This window comes from Botrytis deweyae (genome assembly GCF_014898535.1).
Source record: "Botrytis deweyae strain B1 chromosome Unknown BDEW_051, whole genome shotgun sequence".
NCBI lineage: Eukaryota > Fungi > Ascomycota > Leotiomycetes > Helotiales > Sclerotiniaceae > Botrytis > Botrytis deweyae.
The window spans coordinates 63,827-90,206 of record NW_024066258.1 but is presented as its reverse complement, the minus strand read 5'-3'; the positions used below and the strand labels follow the sequence as shown (position 1 = coordinate 90,206).

The following is a 26,380-nucleotide window of genomic DNA, read 5'->3' as shown; positions in this document are numbered from 1 at the left end:
ATCTCATCTCACATTACTACAAACAATATTTACTTCAACCTTTACAAGCTTCACTAATTATCAATATGGATGATACTGAACGTCGCACAGCAAAGCGTTCGCGCTTCGATCAAAAGGAACCTGAGCCGAAGAGAACCTCAAGGTTCGATAGACGTTCGCGATCACCACCTGCGAGAAAGGCAGATGCAAGACGAAGCAGGTCTCCCCTCGGCCGTCGTTCTTCTCGTAGCCCGGCTCCGGAATCTGCAAAGAAAGGAGGTGCAGATCCAGCTGCAGCAGCAGGTACATACCCATCCTGGAACTATGCCACATGAATACTTGCTAATTGAATACTATAGCTGCCGCTGCTGCAAAAATCAATGCACAAATTCAAGCTAAGAAAGGTATTCAACATGCCGATGTGCCACCCATTCGCGCAGCTGAAAGTCCAGTCGGAAAGTCAGCATCTCCAGGAGCCGGAGCAGGTAACAGCGCAAGCAATATAAATGGTGAGATGTATATCGCAGATGGCGATTATATCAAAGACATCGAAGTCAACGATTTGCGAAACCGTTATACACTTACTAAAGGTTCTACTCAAAAGATGGTAAATACTCCTTGTGTTATACTCCACTGATACATCAGGCTTTCTTCATAGGTCTAGCCATGAATCATCTCTATACTTCCTCCCACCCCCTTTCAAAGTAAAATCATATTGTGTGGGAAGATTTTCAAGCTTACCTGAAGCGCGAATAGCACCATACACATACACCCTTTTGGCATCTGCTAACCTCCGCTGCGTGACATTTAGATTAAGGAAGAAACCGGCGCTGGTACGCAATACCTACAACCCACCATTTGTTTTAGAGATTTTAATATTGACTTTTCAAGATGTCACCACGCGAGGAAATTATTACCCGGATAAAAGCATGGCTACGGCTGCTGTAAGTCAATTTATCAACTTGGATGTTGAGGAAAGCGAGCTGATAATATGCTTAGAATCCCCCATTGTATCTCCACGTTACAAGTCAAACAAAGCGAGGCCTCGAGCAAGCCGTTCAAAAGATCGAAGAACTAATGAAGCAGGAGCTCCCTAACTTAGTTGACGAACGTCGGTTCCGTAGACGCGAGCCTGAGCAAGTTGAGAGAGATGAATTTGGCAGAGTAAGTTTCGTTCGAGACAACATGAATTTTGGTGGCTAACAAAAGTTCTAGCGCAAATGGCCCGAGGAGAAGATTCCTATTGATTTTGAACCCATTCAAGGCTTTAACCTCCGTGCTCAAGTTGTTGGCCACGGTGGAGCTTACGTAAAGCACATCCAACAGGAAACTAGATGTCGTGTTCAAATCAAGGGACGTGGTTCTGGTTTCATGGAACATGGCACCGGTCGTGAGAGTGATGAAGATATGTATCTTCACGTCGCGTAAGTTTGCAAGTTCAGTTCTGCTCGGACACTTGGTTGACATTTTTCTAGTGGCCCGGATCCGAATGAGGTACAAAAAGCCAAAGAGCTCTGTGAGGATCTTCTCAAGAATGTTCGAGAGCAATATGAAGAGTTCAAGGCTCGTCCACCTCAACAACGTGGTTATGGCGGTCAAACCGGTTATTCAGGAGAGCGAGGCTACGGTGATCGCGCCCCAGATAGGTCTAACTCGTATGGTGGCGGTGGTGGATACAATAACTACAACAAATCACCAGCTCCCAACACTCCTAATGCAGCCAGTCCTTCAACCCCTGCAGACTATGGATCCCAAGCTGCTCAATATTATGGTTCGAATGCTGATCCTTATGCTCAATATGGTGGGTATGAGGCATATGTTCAATATTATCAACAGTACATGGCAGCCATGGCTCAATATCAGCAGCAACAACAAGGTGCTCCAGGCTCAGGCCCTCCTCCACCTCCTAACGAGGCACCCCCACCTCCACCAGGTGGATCGGTATGTATATTATTTCCTCACTTTATATATTCCTAACCGAGTTCCTTTGTAGAAGTTAGGTTTGCAAGACTGTCCTTCTCCCCGACTGGAAGGGGCAGTCAAATTATAGTTTGAGAGAAACTAACCTTGAGAACATAGGCTCCTCCCCCACCATCAGGTCCACCACCAGGAAGTAATAACGGTTATAGTGCCGTTCCACCTCCACCTGGATTTTAAATGCTATCTTTTAATTTTTGTGTCTATGAGAATCTTAAATTGCTCCAGGTCTTGAATGACGAAACTTATGGATACTTCTTACCTGTACTTACATCTTTTGGAGTACATTGAGAGCATTCAGGCCCAGAAGGGTCATGTCTCTCTCCAAAAAGAACATTGAAAATGTTCTCAATTATAGGTAGCATTACGCATTGAAAATGGGAAAGTAATGGTCAATCAATCAACTCAATTCTACTTAATAATTCATTCTCGTCCTCAACTTCATTCAGCGCATCTGCCTCAGTGTCCTTGAATGTCAACCTTGATCCGTATGAGATGCATAATTCTTCTCCTTCTTTGATATCCCTTAGTGCAGTATAGGTTATAAGGAGATTGTGAACATCTCTCTCCCATCCAACATTTTGATGTAATGTTGAATGATTAAACATACTACCTAGCCCAAGTATCACGGCTTGGGTGGTGGTAGGTGGTTTTGTCGTCCCATTTGAGCCCTCAATAGGACTCTTAGGTTTATATGGCCAGTTACTAGAAACCATCTTTATCAGCAAGACTTATTCACAAATGAACCTATGTGGATTCTTATTAACATGTAAAAGTGCAACCAGGCTAACTCACTACGTATAATGATACAATTCCGTCTTTTTTATGTGATTTTCATTCTCACTGAGATCTAAAACTAAAACAGGGCATACTTCTAGCACGCTACGGGCGGGAATGTCTTGAGAGGCAAATACTCCTCGGCCTATTGGAACGGGAATTAGCGATACTTGATTTGTGAAGAATGAAGTTGCAATTTGGTGTAAATGGTTGTTTATTTTAGGTGTGAGGTGGGAGTGTCGTGGATATGGTATCGATACCTATCGTCATTACCTTTGGGAGTATCGAGGATTAGCATAAGTCCGGTGGAGCGAGCTAATGGAATTCCTTGAGTAGACCTTTGAAAAGGCTCCTGTGTCGAAGGACCAGCGTCGCCCATCTTTATTTCAGGGATTTATAGAGTAAAATTGGTCTGATGGGATTTGAATTGATTTTCGTAATTTTGAGTGAAAATGTAAGAAAAAATGTGATGACGAGTGAAAGGATGTGAAACTTTAGCCGCGGCGTATCGATAAGGTAAGGAACCAGCGATAAGAAGGCGGTGGAGACGGCAGTAAATAATCGAGCGTCTGTCTGGACATTCAGCCTTGTTCGATTCTAGACCTTGTATGATTTGGACTTCAAAACCTACAATTGAAAACGGGATCCTTACAACAGACAACTAAAACGCTCGTGGCGGTTGTATTCGTTGTGTGAGTAGGCATTGATCCATGGTATCCTTGAGATAAGCACGAGACACGTATACACCCTTCAATATGTCGCATCAACGAACTACCTCGACCTTGGACGGAGTGAAAGAACCACATTCTGTCAGTTTGAAGGTTTTGAGGTATGTAGTATTTGAGTCTCTCCTGCGACTGACTATGCTCGATTGTAAAAGTTGTGTTAAATACTAAATGCTACAACAGACTTTCCCGTCCATCGCTTTCAATTCAACATCCACTTCCCACACCATCTCCTTCACCACCTTTAAATCTCAGCCTTCCCGCTCCTTCAGCCTCCCTCTCATATCCATCTCCCACCCCTTCGAACTTTATTCTCTCTCCTCTTCTCACACTCCCTCCAGCTTTTGGATCTGCATATGTAGGAGAGACATTCAGTTGTACTCTTTGCGCTAACAATGAGCTCCCTTCTCCTATTTCTCAACCCGCTCAAACTCATACCTCTCCGGATATCACAAACTCGCCCAATACCACGAAAATAATATCAAATATTACTCTCACTGCTGAAATGAAGATTCCTTCCACACCAACTCCGATATTGCTCCCTCTTTCCGGTCCTGAGTCTTCCCAACAGGTCTCTACAACCTCAGGGGAAGAACCCCCGCAGGCAGAAATCATATCTCAGAGTTCATTACAGAAGGTTCTTCATTTTGATCTCAAAGAAGAAGGTTCTCATGTTCTGGCTGTTACAGTAACATATACCGAATCCTCTCCGTCCTCTCCTCCACGTACTCGCACATTTCGTAAGCTATATCAGTTCATCTGTAAAGGATGTCTCGTGGTCCGTACCAAAATCGGACCATTACCTTTTCCAAAATCTACATCTACCAATACTTCTTCATCCAAGAAATATGCATTAGAAGCCCAATTAGAAAACATCACAGAAGACAACCCTATTACATTGACTTTAGTTCATTTGACCACGACCAAAGGATTCAATGCTACGAGCTTGAATTGGGAGATTGTACTATCTGATTCAGAAAAGGAAAATGGAGGAGATGTGGAATTGGAGAGACCTGTATTAGCACCAGGAGACATTCGACAGGTTTGCTTCTTGGTTGAAGAGAAAGTTCCTGGGGATGATGGTGAAGTTGCGGATAGTATAGAGGGGGGGAAAGAAAGCGAAATTGTAGATGGAAGGTTGATATTTGGCGTGTTGAGTATAGGGTGGAGAGGTGCTATGGGGAACAAAGGGTTCTTGAGTACGGGAAATCTGGGGACTAGGGTCTCGTGATATGAAGCAAGGCATTGCGAGATTGAGGTGTGATTTGGAGCGAATCAAAAATGGGATTCTTCATTAGCATGTTCATTATTTGGATATAGTATGGCGTATTATGCGGACTCTTTTGTTCAAAATGATATTAGATAATAATGATTATATTATTTATATGATTTGATTACTATTTTCATCTAATAAAATACTATTGTTTTTTGATAGGTACTGTAGTTACATTTATAGTCAGATATTAATTTATAAAGAGAAAAACAATCATAAGAGACCAGAAACAAGGTCTTTGAGAACGAGCTAAAAGATTTTATTTAATAGATGGTGAATAGGAATCACAGTGGTGTTCTAAGCGAGCATGTAGTAGATCAAAATAGGAGACTTTGTTTGACATTGCATCATTACACTCCAAGCGAACCTCTCATTCTTCCGGACTGATCGGGTGAATTTTTTTTTGAATGTTTACATTGAATTTCTGTACATTTATTCTTCGCATTGTCATTAAATGTACTCTAGGCATCGGTCTATCATCCTAGATTACATTTGGGCGTAATATTCATCTATCTTGGATTTCTGGATTAATAATAATTGCAACTCGTAAGGACTGTTGCGTGCGGTCCTGCTTTATGAAACTTCTCCCAGACATGATATTAATGGCTGATTGGTGGGGATTTATTTAACTGATAGTGGTCACATCGTCCACAGGATTTGCGCCAAGTCTATTGAGGTCATTGGGAAGTTTTGACTCGTTTTATCGGTGTAAGATATATGTGCCTGCTGGCGAATCACATGTGCATGTGCATCGGTATCTTCACTTTATTTCTTACAATCCTCCATACTTCTCATCTATTTTATATCTTATCTTCCTACCCCGCATTTTCCACCCCACATCATAAAAACCCTTTCCATCAACATCCTCCGCTCTCACAACCCTCATCATATCCAGTGATATCACAGTTCCAACCCAACCCAATCTCCCCAAAATGTCCGCTCCGCCCGCTCCAAGCGGCGAATCCATCGTCTACCTAGACTCCAACTACCACCCTCTCCCCTCCAACTTCTTCCCCGCCCCACACACATACACAGCCTACCCACACACGCCCCTCCCCCTAATCACGCCGCGCATCCTCCCCGCCACCATCCTGCTCACCTCCCTCTGTCCGCTCACCCGCGAAACCCTCTCGCTGCTCCCCCCCTCCCAACTAAAACTCATCATCATCACCTCCGTCGGCACAAACCACGTCGATCTCGCCTACTGCGCTGAAAACAATATCCGCGTCTCCAATATGCCGGATACGAATACGGAAACGGTGGCGGAACACGCGGTGGCGCTTTATTTTGCGGTGAAGAGAGATGTGGTGAGTTTGCATGAGTGGACGATGAAGGCGGAGCAGTGGGCGAGCCGGGGAACGGGCATTCTGGGAATGAATACTTGGGAGGGTGGTGGCGCGAGGAGTTGTAGAAGTGAGGTTGTGGGGATAGTGGGTGGTGGGAAGATTGGTGAGTGATTTTTTTGTTCTAATTTTGTTACTATTTGCTTTTCGGAGGAATGGGATGGGAAGGTTTTCGTGACTCTTGGTTTCGGGGACATTTCTCGTCTCTTGATTGCGGGGATACTCGAATCGATCCTGCAGCGATATAGTTGTTGAGATGAGAGAAACAAGAATTCTTGAAACGTGACATTGAATCTCAAGAACGAAGTAATAATGCAGCAAAACTGAAGTCCGATCCGATCCGTCGGGTCGAATTCTGGATAAGGAGTTTCGCAATTTTCAGAGTTACATAAACGAGACCGAGAAAAGACTAACCCAAACCCCAGGCCTCGCCATCTCCAATCTCTGCACCGCTCTCGGAATGAAAGTACTCATCTCGGAGCGCAAATCCATTCCCCAAGCGCAAGCACGCGCCGGTCGAACCGCCTTCTCCTCCATCCTCACTCAATGCACAACCATTATTCTTTCCTGTCCTCTCTCATCCGAGACCAAGAATCTCATCGCCGCGCCTGAATTATCGCTGATGCGTCGCGATGCTATTCTTGTGAATGTAGCCCGCGGTGGAGTGGTGAATGAGGCGGATTTGGCGAGGGCGCTGGATGAGGGGGAGATTTTGGGAGCGGCGACGGATGTTTTTGAGAGGGAACCGGTGGAGAAGGGAGGGAGTCCGTTGGTTAGGGGAGAGGGCGAGGAGAGAGTGAGAAATTTGATTGTTAGTCCTCATGTAGCTTGGTTTGGGAGGGATAGTCAGGAGAAATGTGTTAAGGCTATTGCTGAGATTTTTGAAGGATATTTGAAGGGGGAGAAGGTCAATTCTGTAGTTTGAGGAGGTGGAGGGCATGCTGAGTTTATGAGCTGGGAAATTGGTGCTGAAACTAGTGAGGCGCAATATTGATCTTTCAGTTTTGAAGTGTAAATTCAGGTGGGAGGGCAAAGCTTTTATACCCATAGATTTTAGACTTTAGACTTTGTATAGAATAAGATAGAATTTCTATAAGAGCGATCTATATATATATATCATAGAACTTTATATCTATAAGTACTATCCATCTATCCTGTATTAAATAACAGAGCCCTTCAAGAAGCCTGCTCTCAAGTACTGAACAGGCCATTGAACCTCAACGCCCAATCTATAAGCGACTCTAAAAACCCACTCAGGTTCTCTCATGAATTGTCTAGCAACCAAGACGATATCGGCCTTTGCGATCTTTCCTTGTTCATCTTTAACATCTACTGTTTCTCCTGCATTTGGATATGTAGTTGGTTCATCCTCCAAATGAGATTTTGCGGCTTCAGCTTCTGTGATCATACCGACACAGCCAATCTTTAAATCTTTGATCCCTTCTTTAAACAACGCTGCACGGATCTCCCCAGCAATAGAAATCTGATAATTTGTATGCATTCCGATCTTCTGGGTTGGTGAATTACCTGCCGAACTGACATCGAGTAAATCAACACCAAGTGCTGGAAGCAACTTTGCCAATTTGATAGTATCTGGAATATCCCAACTCTCCACATCTTCCAACCACTCTGTAGCACTGATTCTGAGCAACAAAGGCATCCCCTCTGGAATGACACTTCTCACAGCCTTGATCGTCTCAATCAACAATCTAATTCTGTTCTCCCAACTTCCTCCGTACTGATCGGTTCGTTTGTTTGTAACTGGACTCAGAGAGGAATGCAACAAGTATCCATGAGCACCATGAATTTCAATCACATCGATTCCCGCTGCAACAGCTCTCTTAGCCGCATCACGGAATCCGTCGATGACATCTTGAATATCTTCAAGTGTCATTTCATTAGGCTCAGCATACCCTTCACCCCATTTCAACGCACTCATTCCCTTAACATTCTTAGGCCATCCTCCATCCTTTTCTTCCGCAACAGCACTCTTCCCTCTAGGTCCCATCCAAGGAGGCAACGTACTAGCCTTTCTTCCCGCATGGGCCAATTGAATTCCAATTTTCTGTCCTTGACCATGAGCAAAGTCCGCTACCCGTTTAAATCCCTCTATCTGGGCATCTTCCCACAAGCCTGCGTCACCGGGAGAAATGCGACCTTCAGGGCGGACAGCAGTAGCTTCAATAATAGTGAGAGACGCTCCACGATAAGCAAAGGCACCCAAATGTACAAGATGGAAATCAGTAAGGTGTCCGTCGTTCGCGCTGTACATGCACATAGGAGCTACCCAGATGCGATTCTGAAACGTGACATCGCGGATGGTGAGTGGAGAAAATAGGGTTGGCGGATCTTTTGATAACGCAGTTCCCGCTGGGGGATTCTGAGCGGGGGTTTTGTATGGAGACATTTTCAATTGTGGTCGGTTTGATTGGACAGGAAATACGGAGTCAAGGATGGAGAGTACCAAGAAAGGAAAGACAACTGAGGGAGTTCTGAAGCTTTTATATATTATAACATTAGATTGTTAATCCCGAAATGGAAGGAGTTGTATTTGTAATCCCATGGTGGGGTAACCTAACGGTTGATTGCATTGCGAAGTGAATACAGAAGGTTCAAGGTTGAGATAACCAAATCATTCAATCCATTGGACCAATAGTTGAGCAATCCAACTGTTGAGTGATCTTGTAATTATATGCCGAGGTAAACCGCCCGGTTATATGCTTCCGATTATATCGTCTTCTTCACAGAACCATTGCCGTTGGTATTTGTCTTCAATGTCTTTTCCATCTTCTTCAACGCCGAGAATGCTCTACCAGTTACCTTTACACTATTGAACAGAAGTACTGCAAGCTGTTAGAAGTTACTCTTGACCACATCTCTGGCCATCAAAAACTTACTACAAGGAATCACAATCCAAAAAGAATTCATGAAAACGAAATATCCCCAGAAAATCGCAGGTTCCGGTCTTGAGTACTCCAATCCCAATATATAGAAATCGAATAAACATGTCGCATAATACAATACATCTCCATACAATTGACCCAACGATATGATTGCCTGCAATGGATATCGGAGCGAATGATCCGTCGCAATCATGGCCGCGAGGATAAATGATGAAGGGCCCCAACATACTGCAGTAATGGTTTCCATGCAGAGAACGAAAGCATCTTGTGTTTGATATCGCGAATCAGATAGTGAATATTCCTTCCAGAGTTGGCCGAAGAGATCTTGCATGAGTGGCATGCGTCGAAAATTGTAGGCATAATATCCTTCGAAGAAGAGGTGAATACAACCACCTGGGAATCTTCGTTAGCTTTTCTCATGGCAGATGGAGATCTCAGAGGGTGATGTACATAAAACAAACCAGAGAACCGTCACTAAATCAGCTGTTGAGATCCGTGGTCTCACTCTCATCACCAGTAAATAAGTACTTGAGAAAATGGCAGCGCATCCTGCAGCGAATATCGAGACCAATGTAAAAGTATCCCATTGATTGGCCAGGTAATGTGGAATTTCGAGATCTAGAGGATAATAAGGGTGAAATGGAAGAGGTAGAGCAGTTGCGTTGGGCGCCATTATGAGAATTGCTGCATAGGATACTTCAATTGTTATTCTTTCGAAACAATTTCTCTGGTTAACATGAGATGAGAGACGGAGTTGTACGACAATTCAGGAGACGCGACGAAGAGCTTGTTGATTGGTTGGAGTATTTCACACCGAGTTCCGTGATGATCACTAGCTCTAGTATCACCAGTGATATAAGCAACGCAACCTCCCGTATTTGAAAGAAGCAAATGTTATTTCAGAGAATGTTTCGATTGCACCAGCGAGGTAATCAGGAGAATATCTGATTAGATTGATGATTGTATTGATATCAATCGATTTATGCTTAGTAATCATGGATTTTAGAGTTTCCAATAGCCTGAACTATAATCTATAAGGTTAAATAAGAGAAACTTTAAAATTTCCAAACACAACCAGAACATTCATGTGGTCTCAAATGCATGGAGTGCCTTTCAGTAGGTATTCAAATTTTCTCTCGGTCATTCGGTTCAGATTACATTCGGGCAGACTAGGAGAGTATGAAGTCTATCAATACATCGCAGTATCTGTAGCGGCAACTATCAGCTCGTTGATGAACTTGACAATGAGAATCGAACACGAGCTCTTCCAAAGCTAGCGGCTTTGTGTACAAAAGAATCCCCTTTGACTTCCAATTAAGAAGGCTCTTATAGATTCTCAATCAGGATCCACAAGATCTTCTTTGACCGTCTCACCTCCTTATATGCCTTCCTATCTTTTGTCCTGCTATCCTCAATTTCTCTCCTACCTTCTCTCCCTCCATCACTCACACCCTCATTCTTCTCACCTCTTGTATAATCTAATTTCCCCTTCGCGTCCTCTAGCTTTCTCCTCTCCTTTTCCAATTTGCGCTCTGTCTTATCCGCTTTCTTATCAGGTTCTCTAGATCTCAAGTCCCCAAGTTCTCTTTGCGATCTCTCAATTCCAAAATCCAATCTCCTCATTTCTCTTTCTACCTTCTCGATCTTTCTCTGTGCCTTGTTTTCCCGCTTATCGCTCTTCGCGGTAATCTTATTTTCTTCTCTCTGGGCTCGATTGTCATTCCGAAATATCTGTCTCTCTACTTGCGCCGCGCTCATCTGGGCCATTTCATTCATTTGTGCAGCTGGTGGAGGAACATCAAGTGTTATTTCCATCACATATGGTCTTACTGCACTCATCCGTCTTTCCAAAACAGTAGCATAGGTGTTTTCATCAGTCACTGTAATTGATCTCAGTGTATCAGGCGGTAGCTGTAATACAGCAGCCATAGCTTCCATGGTAGCAATCGAAGCCTTCAGTCCTCGAGGAGCAAAAATCTTCGCATTGGCATTTTGTATGTAAGTATCTGTTCTGCTCTTGGTCACGGCTGCGCTCCCTAGGTGTGTGGGGATCTGTACGCCGCTTTCGGTGAGTTGTGCCCAGTGATATGATATCGTGTCTAGTGCATCACCCACTAGATCGATAATTTGTATAGGCGGGTTCTCGCCGGCGACGACATTTAGATTATCAATGAATTCCACAAAATCTTGCGAGTTGAGGTTGTAGTCAGAGAGTGCGGGTGCGTACATGCGAGCGAATGGCTTTCCGATTCCAGGCACGATTTGTGGTACTGCGATAGGTCGGGGAAGTTTTGGATGTGAGTAATCGGGTGGTGGACTGTGATGGATGGATTCTTGTGCTTGGGAAAGAATCTCGTTATCAGAGAGTATTGTGGAGGTGGTATTGTAGCTGGAGAATGGATTTCCATGTTGATTTTGAGCAGCATGTAGATTGTCTTCGTATGGTATTTTTTCCTCGCAATAAGCCATTATGTAAAGGATGATTGTGATGATGGGAAATCAATATGTGTAATTTGATACTCGATTCGAAGAATGGTAAATTGAATAGGGAACACACTATTTATGCAAATATCTTGCTAAAATCTCGGGGATACCATTGAATACATACCTCACATCAACGCAATCTACACCCAAGTCTAACAAACATAGCCCCTGGTGCCCTTCGATCACCCATCCCAGCCACCTCATCTACACAACATGTTTCAATCCATGCCCGCGAATACCATGCGGTCTACAAACTAGCCCATCCCGCTCCCGTAGTAAACCCACGAGATTCCCAATCATAACATACACGATGAATACAACATCCCATGCATTCTGACCGCTGCGAAGTGAAGATCACCCATCCGAGCTAACCACACTAGTCTATTCTATCTCAGCCCTGCTCAAAGATCATCGATTGCCGACGTAAGATCATACCAAGCATTGTCGATCGCAACCTTAAAATATACTAGGTAAGATCTTACATTTGTGTGGACCCTAGAATGCCAACACTTGACGTCGGCCCGGAACTCAGAAAATGTCTGACTTCATGTAACTAGGTAGGTATGCTCGAGTATAAAATCCAATATATATTAACTATATCTTCGAATCTGATTATATCCATTATAATAATATCATGTCTCAATTATCCGTAATGTTCTTGAATCTGAAGTTATCATGATAGATTCAATGATTACATGATCTGGCGAGCTAGCTAGCTAGCTATCTAGCGGTTTCAGACATGATTTAGTGCTAATAACACTACATCTACATTTCTCGTTGTAAAATCTAATCTGAAATCTAGTCTTATTATAGAGTCTTTTTGAAATAGATAATAATAAAATTCGATTGTTTAATATAGACCGCTAGTTTTTAATATATATTATATATTTCTATAATCGTATAATTGTCACGGTGTGGATATACGTGACCGATAAGCAATAAGCTAGGCCTTGTTAGACTAGCTTACAAATGAAAACTCTGTATATCTTTATATTGGAAGATTCTATATTATAGTTTTTTAAATTATATTTTAATCTATACTTTATACTTATTATTTTTAATATTATCGAATATAGATTTCTGATTCTATTTATTTATTTTGTAATATTATATAGTTTTTATTAATATTATTACAATAATAATATTAGTTCTATACCTGTCTAATTACCCAAAGAATATTTTTAAGCTTAATATAGTTATAGCAAAAAATCCTTAAGTTTGATATCAATATTTTTAATTAATAACTACATATATTACTAAATTAAAAGAAATTAATTTATTCTTCAAATACAAAATTCAAAAAATATTTATTAAGAAATATATTGAAGCTTTTTTATATAAATAAATTGTTATATAGAATATCCTTTTACTCAATCGCTTTATTAAATTTATATCTATTCCTATTATACCTTCTAAAACAATATTTATTAAATCTATCTTCGATCTGTTTAATATTATTATACCTATCCTATCCACTACTACCCACCTGAATAAATATATTTCTAATTCTAAAGAATTTGATAATTCCTAATTTAATTTATAAAAATTTATTTAATAGATATATATAAAAATAAATATAAACTCTAATCATTTTTTTATTATCTTTATTTATCTAATTTATATTATTAAAAGATTTATTAAAAAAGCTTATAAATTAATTCTTTTTAAAATTATTCACAATATTTTATAATTTATTAATTATAATCTATTTTTGAAATATTTAAAAAATACTTTTAAGGATTTTAATTATAAATAGAATATTCAAAATCAATTATACTAATTTAAACAAAAATGTCTTAATTTCAATATCTATTTTGCCGAGTTTTAGAAATTAGTTTTAAAAAATAAAATATCTAATAATACTCTAATTTTATTATTATTCTAAGAAATTTTTTAAGAATTATAAAATATATTATTTTATAATCTGCTTTTATTTTATAATTTTCAAAAATACTCTGTTTATTTATAATAATTCGATAATTAATTTTATTAATATTAATAATAAATCTTTCAAAACTATTCTATTACTTTTATTTTTATTAAAAAAAAGATTTCTATTTTACTATCCAAATCTATTTATAATCTTGTAATTTAATCTTTTTATATAAATAAAACTACTTTTTTATTTATCTAGAAAAAAAATTCTATAAATCTTAGCTTTTAATATTATATTATTAATAATAATTTATTCTAAAAAAAAAAAGGAGAATATTATTATTATAATTTTATTAATTATTTGATTTATAATTGCCTATATTCTAATATTTATTTTATTTAACTTAGAATTAGGATTTTTAGTTTTTCTAAATATAATTTTATTTTGAAAAGTTTATTAAAAAACAAAATATCCATCCAATTCCTATTTTACTTTCTGTTATAATTATTATTTTATTTTTTAATTAATTTGTTTAAATTAGAAAACAAAATTTATTTGATTTAAATTGCTATTAAAGCAATTCTTTATGTAAACTTTATTTATTCATTATTATTATTTAAGAATTACTTTTAAAAAATAAATTAAATAATCACATAAATCTAATAATTCTATTTATTATTCTATTTTTTAAAAAAAATACTCTTTTAATCTATATTATAATAAATAATAATTATAAAGGAATTGCTTTTATTAATTGAAATTAAATATTATTCTAAAAGATTCTTGAATATAAATTATCTGCTATTTTCAAAGTTATTGAATTTAATAATAAAATTTTATCTAGAAATCGAATTATATTCTATATCCATATTAGATTTAGAATTAATAATTATTCTAAAAAAAGAATTACTCTAAATCAAATTAACTCATTATCTTATAATATTAAGTATAGTCTAACTTAAAAAATACAATCCCTATATCAACTTTATAATAAACTTATTTCAATTTAATAATTTATATTATTATAAATTTTATAATATTTTATTCTATTCATTCTAAATAAAAGCTTTTTTCAATATTCTTTTGAAAACCCAATTTGTATATCTACCTAATCACTCTAAAAACCTCAAGAATTGAAATATAGCTATAATCTCCTTAAAAATCTATTTTATATATATTTATTGAAAATATAAAATATTTCAGATTTTTGTTAAATAAATTAATAATATTCTGAATAAAAAAAAAGAATTTGATTTGAATAATCTTCTATTTGAATTCCGAAATTGGAAAAATATATTTTTTTTATAAAATACTAATAAATTATTATTATATTGATTATATAACCATAAAATCCGATTTCAAAAAGGAATTGTATTACTCTTTGGAGTTTTATATATTATATCCCGAATTGAATTTAAAGTTCTAAAAAAATAATTAGAAAAAAATCTGAAAAAAGGATTTATCTATTTTAGCTTTTTATTTATTATATTCTTTTTATTGTTTATTAAGAAAACTAATAAAAACTTTATTTTTATATTAATTATAAAACCCTAAATAATCTATCCATAAAAAATTAATATTTATTATTATTGATTAAAGAATTTTTGAATAATTTAAAGGGAATAAAGTTTTTTAATAAAATCAATATTATCTCTACCTTTAATAATATTAGAATTTAGAAAAAACAAAAATATTTTATTATATTCTATATTTAATTCAATCTATTCGAATTTCTGATTATATTATTTAAACTAATAAAGGCACCTATTATATTCTAAAGATTTATTAATAACTCTTTGTATGGATATTTGAATATATTCTGTATTATATACCTGAATAATATATTGATATATAATTGTACCCGAAAAGAATATATTTGTTATATTCAAAAAATCCTGTAAGTATTAAGAAAAACTGATTTGTTTACAAAATTCGAAAAATATGAATTTCTAAAATCTGAAATTACTTTTTTTAGTTTAATTATAAAAAAAAAAAAATATTTGAATAAATCTAAAGAAGATAAGAATTATTATAAACTAGAAATTGTCTGATATTATAATTGATATATAAATATTTATTGAGTTTACAAATTTTTATTGATAATTTATTAAGAATTTCTCAAAGATAATTAATTCAATAATAAATCTAATTAAAAAGAATATTCTATTTTTATAAAATATTATTTATCAAAACACTTTTGATTAATTAAAGAAAATGTTTATTAAAACCTTTATTCTAATTTTTTTTAATTTAAAAAAAAAGATAATTCTGAAAATCGATATATTAAATTATATTTTTATTAGAATTCTTTTTCAATATAACAAAAAAGGAATTTTTAGATTTATAATATTCTTTTTAAAAAAGTATTTTATTATTGAATATAATTATAAGATTTATAATAAAAAACTTCTAATTATTATTTATTGCTTTAAAAAATAATATTCTGAATTAAAAGATATATTGTTTCTAATTCAGATAATTATGAATTATAAAAATTTAGAATACTTTATAATAATAAAATTGCTAAATTATTATTAAATCTATTAATCTAAATTCTTATTTTAATTTAATTTCTAAATTATTTATTATTTTAGAAAACTAAATACTAAGTCTAATATTTTAATTAGGAGGTTAAAGAATTTCTCTAAAAAGAGGGATAAACGTTTTTTATATCAAAATCGAGTTATTCTGAAGAAAGAAAATTTGAATTTTGATTTGTTTTTGATTATTAATATTTTGAAAGAAGTTAAGATTATTAAAAAAATATAATTTGTTGTTATTATATAAAATTAAAGAAATTCTAATTCTATTAATTCTTTTGATTTTATTATATTTAAATCTGAACTTTTATTTGTTATACTAAAATCTGATTTTATAATATTCCTAAAAAACTAAAAAACTTTTTTAGATTTATTTATCAATTTGTTATCCCTATTTCAAAAAGATTATTAAATCAATTCTATCCTCAAATTTATTTTGAAATCCTTATAAAAGGAATTCTCGAAATATTTAAAAATTATTTTTATTAAATATTCCAAAAACAATAGCTTATTATATTATTAAGGAAAGCTGTAGATTTTTAATTATAATTCTTTGAAAGTTTACCTGCTTTGTTTATATTACAAATCTCCTATTACTAATTATTTGTACTATATTCGAACCTTCAAATTATTATTCTGAGATTATTATTGGTTTGATTATTATAATTATATTATATAATAAATTTATAATTATTATAGTTATTATTATATTATTCTAAATTATAAAGATTAGAAAAGAGTTCTTTATTTATTTTTAATTTTATAAAAAGTCTAATAAAATATTTTAATAAATTTTATTATATATTTATTCAAAAATACTAACTTTAATATTATTATAATAATAATTAATCGTCTAATTAAAATAAAGCATTTCCTGTTTTATTATAATATTTATAATTTTGAAAAGTTGTTTATTTATTTTAAAAGAATATTTAGAAATTTAATAATTTATTTTTAATAATTATTTCTAATTATAAAACTCAATTTATATTTAAATTCTGAAAGCACATTTATAAATATTTAGAAGTATTTATTAAACTCTTTATTATTTATTATTCTGAAATTAATAAATAAATTGAAAAAGTTAATACAATATTAAAATAATATTTTAGATTATATGTAATTTGTTTATAAAACAATTAAATAAAATAGCTTTTACTTATCAAATTCTTTATTAATGATATCTGATTTAAGAATATTCGAATAATCTTATTCTTTTTTAATTACAAATTCCATTTTTATTTAGATTTTAAACTATCCCTATTCGAAAATGATTACTTTGTTATAAAAGATACTAAAGAATTTGTTTTCAAAATAAAAGCGATTTTCTTATATTTGAAAATAGAATTGATTATTAACCAAATCCAATATTCGAAGAATACTAATTCTTGTTATTCCTTTATTTATTGATATACCTTTAATAATTTAATCTGATTAAATATTAGAAATATCAAAACTCTATACTTATAGAAAAAACTTAATTAGAAAAATTTTGGATTATTTGAAATTCTGAATTTAATAGGTTTTTATATCTATAAATTAAAACTATTTGTTTTTATAAGGATTTATTTTATTTTTTATATCAATTTATTATATCCTATATATAATAATTCTGTTTCTAAATAATATAATTTATTATTATCCTTTATAAAAGTTAATAGCTTAGAATATTTCGAAATTATTAAAATCCTAAATTCCTATTAGAAAAAAAGAGATTATGAAGAATCTTGTTTAAAATATATTATTTATTAGGTTAATTATAATAAATTAATTGAAAAACCTATTAACTATTTGAAAGATATATAGAAACTAATTTGTAACTTTTTGTTACGTAAGCGGACACAAATAGGAGTTGTAAGCTTTACCACTACGCCACGCACGCAATCTGTCCAAAAGGTACAGTATCAGGGATCGAGTCCTGATAGCTTGCTACTGTATATATACCCTGTAACACTTTTATTATAGATATTTTAATAAATTTGGATTTACTTAACCCGAATTGTTTATCTGTAAGATTATAAATTGTAAATTGCTATTTTGTTAAAGCTTGATTTAAAGAAAAGAGATAATATTTGTTAGGGTTGATCCACTTTACTACTAACCCACAAAAGCGTGGAGTGTTCCGAATACGTTCGGAACAGTGGATCTACTATATAAACCCTGTCAGGTGGTCGCTCCCTGACAATATTATAGTGTAGATATATATAACTGATAAGTAATAAGCTAAACCTTATTAAACTAGTTTATAAATGAAAATTCTATATATCTTTATATTGAAAGATTCTATATTATAGTTTTTTAAATTATATCTTAATCTATATCCTGTATCTATTATTCTTAGCACCATCGAATATAGATTCCTGATCCCACCTGCCTGCCCCGTGACAATAATTATATAATTACTTTGAAATAGAATATTTAATCGGTTTATAAATTTCAATGTTTTCATAAACTATCTTTTTTCTTCGGATTCTCTAATTTTTTTGGATTTTCTAAAAAACAAATTTTCTTTATATTTTTTAGTCATTTAAAATTCAGTTGTTTTTTAATTTCATTATCTTTCTCAATTTTCTAAAGAATAATTGTTATTTTTCTTTTCTTTTTATTAAATAATTCTATAAACTAATAAAATATCTAGATTTTGCGATTTTACGATTATACGATTATATAATTATTTAATCTATAATATACAATATATATTAAAATATTGAATTTTATTACTATTTATCTCAAAAAGACGTTGTAAGAGTTCTGGCCCCTGCTCACTGTATATGTAACGTTTTCCCGGCTAAAACATAGAATTATTTAACTCTTCATATCTTAGTTTATTTCTTATAATATAAGATAAAATAAGAAATTCTTTAGGAAAATATTATTTAATTAATCAAATTGTATAAAAAAATGAATAGAATATTTTTTTCTAATTTTTTAAATAGAATTTGAAGGAGTTAAAATTAAAAGCTTTAAATTTTCATGAAAATTCGCTTATTTTGTATAGAAAAAATATTACATATTAGAATTTTTGGAAAATTTCGATTTTAATACTATATAACTATTCAACAAAAATAACAAAAAAATATTTCGAATAATTTTTTGTATTTTAATTATAATTATTTATTATTTTCAGTTTCTTTAAAAAGAAAATATAATGATTTGAATGAAATATTAAATAAAATAATTTGTATGAGAAAACCTTATTTTTGCGGGGATTTTGTCACATTTGTCACAGGGGTGCGCTGAGCAAGGACTAGAACTCTTACTAATAGTTGACTTTCGTAAGCGGTCGACTAGTTCTTTAATAATAATATTCTTATTTAAGTATTATCTAGATAGTGAAATATAAACATACTTATATAAGTAACTCTTATTATTTTAGTTTTCAATTAAATTCAATAACTATTTTTCGAGACAGGAGATCGAGTTATATTGAGAATCGAATAGTATATGAAAAGCAACTTCCTCTATCTAGTTAAGTCTTTATATCTAGTTATAGAGCTAGAATATAGATCTTTTGTTACTATAGATAGTAATAATTCACTAGCACTACTACCTCCACTGAGAGATCTTAGCCATGACAAGCAATGAACGAAGTCCAGAATTTGTTCAAGTCAGATGCTTCTGCCATCAGCGCTAAATCCGGGGCCGACGCTAGTGCGCAAACCGACGAGATTGACGAAGAGCCTTTGAAGCTCAACTTGTTCAGAAGCAGTTTGAACGCCACTGTTTAGCTCTCATGGAATTTAGACAGAGTATTAAAGCTAGTACCAACAGGTAATCAACATCAGAAAGAGAAAGAAAAACCTGATATTCAATAAATAGAAGAGATTATAGTAATACAAAATAATTTGAAAGTTTGATATAAATAACTAATACTGTTTATGATAATATTATAATATAAGTTTTAGTTTGATCTAATAACTAATATTAAAAAATAATCAGATCATTCTCTTTTATATAAATTAGTGAATACATTATTCTTTATAATTAAGGATTTCTAATAGAAATTAACTATAAATAATTATTAGATATTCTGATTTTATATACCTAGCAAACTTCAATATACTACTTAAAGATTTATAGTAATAATTATGTAGAATTAATAGAATACTATATAATTTAAACTTATAATAATCTTTTAAATCTAAATTTAAATATCTTTAAATATAATAATATAATTTATTATAAATAAAATATTATTATGTACAAACAGGTTTTTTTAATAAGTTTTTTTAATAATTTTTTATAAAAAAATTATATAAAATTCTTTAATAGGTTTTTTTAATAAGTTTTTTTAATAAATCTTTTTATTAAGTTTTTTAATAAGTTTTTTTTAATAAGTTTTAATAAGTTTTTTCAATAAATTTTTTCAATAAATTTTTTCAATAAGTTTTTCTAATAAATCTTTTTAATAAATTTTTTTAATAAATTTTTTAATAAATTTTTTTAATAAATTTTTTTAATAAATTTTTTTAATAAATTTTTTTAATAAATTCTTTTAATAAGTTTTTCTAATAAGTTTTTTCAATAAGTTTTTTTTAAATCATTTAAAACTATTTTATAATTACTAAAAATTAATAATAAAAAAGACTCTTTTATTATTACTAATTAATAATTAAATAATAAATCCTTTGTCTTTTTCTCTCTTTTAAATCTAATATTCAATTTATATATATAAGTCTCTCTCTTTAATATCTACAATATTTTTTATTTATAGATTCTAAGAAATACTATTATTTGATTTAATATACACTACTATCAATATTGCGAATGTGGAGGAGAACTAAGAGCCAGTGTGGTTGCACTCGGGACTTGTAGAGGAAGTAATTGCCAGGGGCAGGAGCTGTTGAAGGAGGTGATTGTTGGAGGGAGGAGATGGCCTAATCTTAAGGCATGACCGACCATTTAGTCCCTTTTTTTGCTTTATCCGTATAAAAGCTAGCTAGATATCATAAACCAAATGTTATTCTTTTTTCAAAAATGCCTGTTCAAGTGTCTGTTTGAAAGTAACACTGCCATTTCCAACAGTGTCCATCACACTATGTACGATTAGGTACTCAAACCCCCAAACTCCAAGCCAACCATACAAATTCATACCAGCCATACCATCTCATCACAGCTCTCCCCATCATCTACTCCTTCCTAACCCTCACCCCCATCAAATACTTCCCCTCCTTAAAATACGGCACCGCATGAACTTTCAATTCATGACTTTGTCCCGGTATCAGATCTAATTCGAATCTTCTAATCACCGTAGCGAGGATGAGACGAATTTCGCGTAGTGCAAATCTATTGAGTTTTTGTGTTAGTATTTTATCTCCTGATATTAGTTCCGTGGTGGGATAATAAGGAAAAGGAAGACTCACTGCTGTCCAATACAATTTCTTACTCCGCCTGAAAACGGCAGGAATGCTTTTTTGTCCACGGGTGCACCTTTGTAATCGTCGAGCCAGCGTTCGGGAATGTATGAATCGGCGTCGGGCCAGATGCGCGGGTCGACTTGAAGGATATTGGGGAAAGCGTAGGTTGTTACCTGATTTGTGTCAGAATTATCGCTTTCTCATTGTGTTTTCAATGCTATTTCAAAGTTCTGGGGGACAATAAAGATACACAAAGAAAATTGGAGGGAAGGGATGGATTAAAGACGTACATGAGCAGGAATCTCAAACCCATCAATCCAATTCGTCTCACTAGTATATCTGGGCAACCCTGATACGACCATTGGCATGAGTCTCATACTCTCATTAATCGCGGCATTTAAATATGGCAATTCTTGTGTATTTGCAAAGGTGATGGTGTCGTTCTGGGATGGGAACGCAGAGAGGATCTCCTGTGTAAGTAGTTGTAATTTAGAGGGATTGTTAAGGAGAAGAAGAAGTGTAAAGGTGCAAGTTGTGCCTGTTGTGTCGCTGCCGGCGATCCTATAAGAGGTTAGGCGTTTTCTTGCGTGAGATCAGAAAGGGAGCATACATGAATAACCTCATTTCCTCCATCAAATGTTTGTCAGTAAATCCCTTTGGATCATTTTCATTCGCATCCAAGAAAATTTGTAACAAATCCTTTCTCTCTCTTACTTTCTTTTCTTCCAACCCTTTTCTACCTCTTCCCATCTCTGCCCGTCTCGTCTTGATAATCCCATCAATCATGCGATCCATCTCCTGAACAGGACTTGGTATGAATGGGATATATTTGACGAATGGTAGGACGACATCAATATATACCCTACGTAGACGATTGAGGAATAAGTTTTTCACATGTGGATCTTCATTGATGACAAGACCGAATGATCCACCGAAGAGAGTCGCAGACATTACGTCCATTGTTAGATTCCCAAGCATGGAAAACATGTCAACTACAGCCCTGCCATCCTCACTCTCGATATCCGTAACACATCTCGATTTTAACACCTCAACCATGAAATCAACACATGATTTCATGAGTGGTTCCATTGCGTTTAAGAAAGAGATGGAGAATCCGGCGGACAAAGGTCTCCTCTAATGTATGTCTTTAGCCTCTGTGCTATGGATTCTCAATTGAATCAAGATAGAAATAGGGGGATGAGGATACAGACCTTCTGTTTATAAACCCTAGTATCCGTCTCCGTAAACAAATTACTTACACGTTGATCTTCCTGGGTAAGAGTATAGAGGGGACTTTTCCTAAAATCGTCTTCGACTACAATTTTCTGGATGGCGGATTTGGAAGAGACCATTATCTCGTTCGGACCTATTCATTTTTAACACCCATACCTTGTGAACTGTGGGAAGAAAGATCTACCAATCCTCACGACATCACCATATTGCTTGAAAAGTTTTGGGGCGATGTTCATCGTTTCTCCCCGCAAAGTATGATATAGCCATATACTCCCGCATAATTTAAGACTCAAGGGACCGGGAACTTTGGAGAGCGGGGTGAAGAATGCAGTGTAAATGGAAATACATGCTCTCCGGAGTATTTCGAGAGCGACGACGCAGAGAATGATTTTTGTGTAAGACATTGTAGAATAGTTTCACGATAATTTCGTATAAAAATGTATTCTGCTAAGCTAAAGCTACGCATAAACAAGAAATTAGATGCTCAGAAATGGAATTTTAGTGCGAAAGTATCAGTTTATTATTCCTAGGAAAACAAAAAACAAAGGTGCAAACTGAGGCGTATTTTGAAAAGAGGACAATCTCCACTGGTACTACATATTGTATACCAAGTACTACCTACGTACATCAGAAAGCGGCCGTACTTTGCAACACAGGATTTCATCTCGCGCGTAAACAGAACGCCCAATATCACTATATTCATTCCAACCAAAGGCATGCCGTTCAACGACGAGGTTGAATTTTCAACAACCTTTATCATGGCATTGGATTAGTATGGTACTGTACTTCTTTGAAAATTCTGGAAGTGAAACATGGGGGATTGGTCTTAACTTAAGCGCTGAATCCTTGATATCTAGATCTAGATCGGAAGAAAAACAAATTCTAAGCGCTGATCAAAGTTATATTATAGTAAGGCAGAATCATGGGGATAAATGACTACCTCAACTTTGGGAAGTTAATTTGCCATGTGGCTTAGAGAACAGAGGCACAGAGCAGGAGCACAGTAAAGTCTCCAAAATATCGTAGCTTTAATTCAACTAAATTCATCCAACTGCGTTGGCAAATCGATATGTAACATCCAGAAAAAAGACGAGCGTGAACTTGGGCGTTCGTAATAATAAGTAAGTAAGTAATAATATTCCTCCTCAACACATCCTCATTTGAAAACGCCAAAACTCATGTATATACAGACCCATCACACGCTCGCTAAGAAAAAAGTGATATAAGGCTAAGACGGGAGATAGCAAAATTAATCATCAAGAAGAATAATATGTCTCGTGTATTGGAGTTATCTTTTTCGAGGTCATTCTTCCTAATGTTGAATATGTTGGTGTTGGAGATGCAGAAAATATAGCACTTTCGCCGTCCAATTCCGTTGGAACAGGTGAAAATTGATTATGTTGAGATGTATGACTAAAACTCTTCCGATCCTGAGGCGGTGAATTTGGGTGTTGCCAGGTATTTGTGTACGGAGGTACACCATCCGGATTTGGACTATGAATCGAATTACCATCGGCATTAACTGTTGTATAGTTTCCTAAACTCGAGTTGGTCCCGGATAGCTCGACTGGATCGGGAGCATGTGAAGGAAGCACTTGGTATGCTGACGTACTCCGCTGTTGCGCAATGTGAGGATTTTGGGGATCGTAACTACGATCTGGTCGTTGAGGGTACATTTTGGTTGCGTTCCCAGGGTTATATGCAGGTACAATAGGCGCAGAGACGTCTGGTACGTGAGCACGACTTTTACGGATACGAAAGATGCATAAGCCTGCAACGAGAAGACCGACAATTACAACGACTATTCCTACAACAATTCCAGCAATTGCACCAGGGCCCAACTTGGTTCCAGAAGGGTTGGATGTTGAAGAAGCAGTTGCAGTGGTAATTGCTCTAGTGGGTGTACGATTCACGGCAGATGCTTTTTGCGAAAAGTATACATTCAGATCGCCGTTTTGAAACCCAGTAGCAGGAGCTTGCATGGTTGCGCCACCTGTAGGACTATGTCATTGTCAGCATTTTATCTCAGCTTTCAGACTATCAATACGTACGATCCACCAATGACGGAAATTATGGCTGAAGGTACGGCGTATGAGGTAAGATCCGGTTGATAGGTATTCCATGGATTGAATGATGCCTGACCTGGGGCTGGTTCGTTGAGATTGACATTATGCGTTCCCCAAGATGGTTGACTATCGCAAGTCGACTGATCTTTTGGAAATGATCCACCCACGATAAGCATCTGAGCTCCATTGACCACGTTACAGCTCAACATATTGTGTGGTCTCGCGGAACTTGGAGCGTTTTCCCACCACTTAATCCACGTGAAGGAAGGAAGACTGAGAATATAGAGATCATCGTATCCTGAAGAATTCGCTCCAAAGCCTGCACCTCCATATAGATAGCTTAAAATATCAGTAAATTGCCATAAAAAACGTGACGATATAATACTTACATGTTGTAGGATGACTGGTCAGGTGCCCAAGTAGCACCTGCGCAAAATCTCCTCCTGTCTCCAGGAATATCTCCAGTTGCGTTTTGAGTGTACCATATAGAACTTTGGATGTCGTAAATATGAATCTGGTTCATAGGTGATGCTACTATTGTCTCATTGTTGTATGGCGTTTGTATACCTCCAAAGTAGACAAGAATCCCGGTGCGACTCGCCGGGAGATACACCATGGCACCCTCTGCTCTTCCAATCTGATCTGGTCCAGTATTGTTTGTCCATGTTCCATACTGATAATCATACTTGATCAAGCCGCTCGTTGCGAGAGGCGGTCCAGTCCATCCCGGAATTGAAGCATTGCTTTGCCATCCACCAAGCATATAACCTTGCCCTAGCTCGGATATACTAACTCCCATGCCATACGAAACGCTCGAAACACCATTAGGCGAACCAAAATTTTCCCATTGATTATACAGCAGGTCGTACGAATAAAGATTGGGTGCGCTTGGTGAACTGCCGAAGTTGTCGCCGCCAAAAAGATAAAATCTCTTGTTGACCTCATCTCCCCAAAGTACACCTCCGCTCACATTCGGTATCGACGCATTCTTTGAAAGATTGGCGTGTAACTGGGGCATTCCTGGCCCCGCTGGACTTGTGTCGAGATCATTATATAGAAGCCAAGAATCTATCATACCATCAGTTGCGTAATTCATGAGCCAATAATGTCTTGTTGCTGATAATAACTTACTTGAATAATTAGCTGGATTCTGCGACAATGGATTCCAATCGAGCATTCCGCCATCGATAAATAATTGTCGATCAATGACAGTCGTTTGATGTCCCCATCTCCTACAAAAATCGTTCAAAGGATCTTTCTGTTGCCACGACGGCTGCACCAAACATAGCAAAATAACCAGTATCGCAGATATCGAGCCAGTCAATTGCCCGCCGCAGAAAGAGAATAATGAGCTAGAACATTGTCGTCGCCTCGAAAGTCGTAAGGAACTCGCCATATCTAAGTGCTCAGAGTTGTATATTCATCAATAATCTAGAGGGTGAGATATTAGGAAGAACCTGTGGCCACAGGTAGGTGATTACGGCCGATCTAAAGATTAGAAAGCAGGATTCACAAGATGGATATGACTGAAAGCAATTTTGCAGAACAGGCCACCACGAAGGATTCAGTCCGTCCTATATGTGTAGTAATCGAGACTGATAGAGTTTTCCAGCATATTTCTAGCGATTGGCACTCAGCCCTCCCGTGAAGCTGGGAGATACATCAGCCTCCATGTCAAGCTTAGGTTACCTTGACTTGATCATGTCGAGATTACATCTAGTCCTCAAACACAGGTTTAATCCCTTGACAATGTGACATTGAATCTCTAGAATAATTGCGGTATGTAAGACTTTCGTGTCAATGGAAGCTACCAATTAAAGTAAGAATCTCACTTTGAGGTAAGGCGC

The 26,380-nt window shown here is 35.1% G+C and overlaps 9 protein-coding genes across 9 annotated transcripts; 3 read left to right on the top strand and 6 right to left on the bottom strand.

Moving 5' to 3' along the window:
- Window positions 1-65: 65 nt before the first annotated feature.
- EAE98_011659 (uncharacterized protein) lies at window positions 66-2,136 on the top strand (the record flags this gene model as incomplete). The annotated part of the gene is made up of 8 exons (XM_038959281.1): window positions 66-282; window positions 339-586; window positions 791-812; window positions 871-923; window positions 979-1,143; window positions 1,195-1,403; window positions 1,455-1,920; window positions 2,059-2,136. 8 exons carry the CDS (start codon window positions 66-68, stop codon window positions 2,134-2,136), a joined length of 1,458 nt encoding a protein of 485 aa, XP_038804339.1.
- Window positions 2,137-2,348: 212 nt separating this feature from the next.
- EAE98_011658 (uncharacterized protein) lies at window positions 2,349-3,112 on the bottom strand (the record flags this gene model as incomplete). Its single annotated transcript, XM_038959280.1, has 3 exons — window positions 2,349-2,661; window positions 2,752-2,878; window positions 3,007-3,112. The coding sequence occupies 3 exons, from the start codon at window positions 3,110-3,112 to the stop codon at window positions 2,349-2,351; spliced, it is 546 nt and encodes a 181-aa protein (XP_038804338.1).
- A 376-nt stretch (window positions 3,113-3,488) lies between these two features.
- On the top strand, window positions 3,489-4,689 carry EAE98_011657 (uncharacterized protein; the record flags this gene model as incomplete). The annotated part of the gene is made up of 2 exons (XM_038959279.1): window positions 3,489-3,562; window positions 3,642-4,689. The coding sequence occupies 2 exons, from the start codon at window positions 3,489-3,491 to the stop codon at window positions 4,687-4,689; spliced, it is 1,122 nt and encodes a 373-aa protein (XP_038804337.1).
- A 974-nt stretch (window positions 4,690-5,663) lies between these two features.
- EAE98_011656 (uncharacterized protein) lies at window positions 5,664-6,999 on the top strand (the record flags this gene model as incomplete). Its single annotated transcript, XM_038959278.1, has 2 exons — window positions 5,664-6,180; window positions 6,500-6,999. The coding sequence occupies 2 exons, from the start codon at window positions 5,664-5,666 to the stop codon at window positions 6,997-6,999; spliced, it is 1,017 nt and encodes a 338-aa protein (XP_038804336.1).
- A 234-nt stretch (window positions 7,000-7,233) lies between these two features.
- On the bottom strand, window positions 7,234-8,481 carry EAE98_011655 (uncharacterized protein; the record flags this gene model as incomplete). The annotated part of the gene is made up of 1 exon (XM_038959277.1): window positions 7,234-8,481. The coding sequence occupies one exon, from the start codon at window positions 8,479-8,481 to the stop codon at window positions 7,234-7,236; it is 1,248 nt and encodes a 415-aa protein (XP_038804335.1).
- Window positions 8,482-8,801: 320 nt separating this feature from the next.
- EAE98_011654 (uncharacterized protein) lies at window positions 8,802-9,650 on the bottom strand (the record flags this gene model as incomplete). Its single annotated transcript, XM_038959276.1, has 3 exons — window positions 8,802-8,917; window positions 8,972-9,370; window positions 9,428-9,650. The coding sequence occupies 3 exons, from the start codon at window positions 9,648-9,650 to the stop codon at window positions 8,802-8,804; spliced, it is 738 nt and encodes a 245-aa protein (XP_038804334.1).
- A 653-nt stretch (window positions 9,651-10,303) lies between these two features.
- EAE98_011653 (uncharacterized protein) lies at window positions 10,304-11,446 on the bottom strand (the record flags this gene model as incomplete). Its single annotated transcript, XM_038959275.1, has 1 exon — window positions 10,304-11,446. The coding sequence occupies one exon, from the start codon at window positions 11,444-11,446 to the stop codon at window positions 10,304-10,306; it is 1,143 nt and encodes a 380-aa protein (XP_038804333.1).
- Window positions 11,447-21,006: 9,560 nt separating this feature from the next.
- Window positions 21,007-22,871, bottom strand: EAE98_011652 (uncharacterized protein; the record flags this gene model as incomplete). Its single annotated transcript, XM_038959274.1, has 6 exons — window positions 21,007-21,163; window positions 21,241-21,407; window positions 21,525-21,795; window positions 21,845-22,368; window positions 22,446-22,600; window positions 22,652-22,871. The coding sequence occupies 6 exons, from the start codon at window positions 22,869-22,871 to the stop codon at window positions 21,007-21,009; spliced, it is 1,494 nt and encodes a 497-aa protein (XP_038804332.1).
- Window positions 22,872-23,723: 852 nt separating this feature from the next.
- Window positions 23,724-25,929, bottom strand: EAE98_011651 (uncharacterized protein; the record flags this gene model as incomplete). Its single annotated transcript, XM_038959273.1, has 4 exons — window positions 23,724-24,468; window positions 24,519-24,872; window positions 24,923-25,601; window positions 25,665-25,929. 4 exons carry the CDS (start codon window positions 25,927-25,929, stop codon window positions 23,724-23,726), a joined length of 2,043 nt encoding a protein of 680 aa, XP_038804331.1.
- Between the last annotated feature and the right edge of the window lie 451 nt (window positions 25,930-26,380).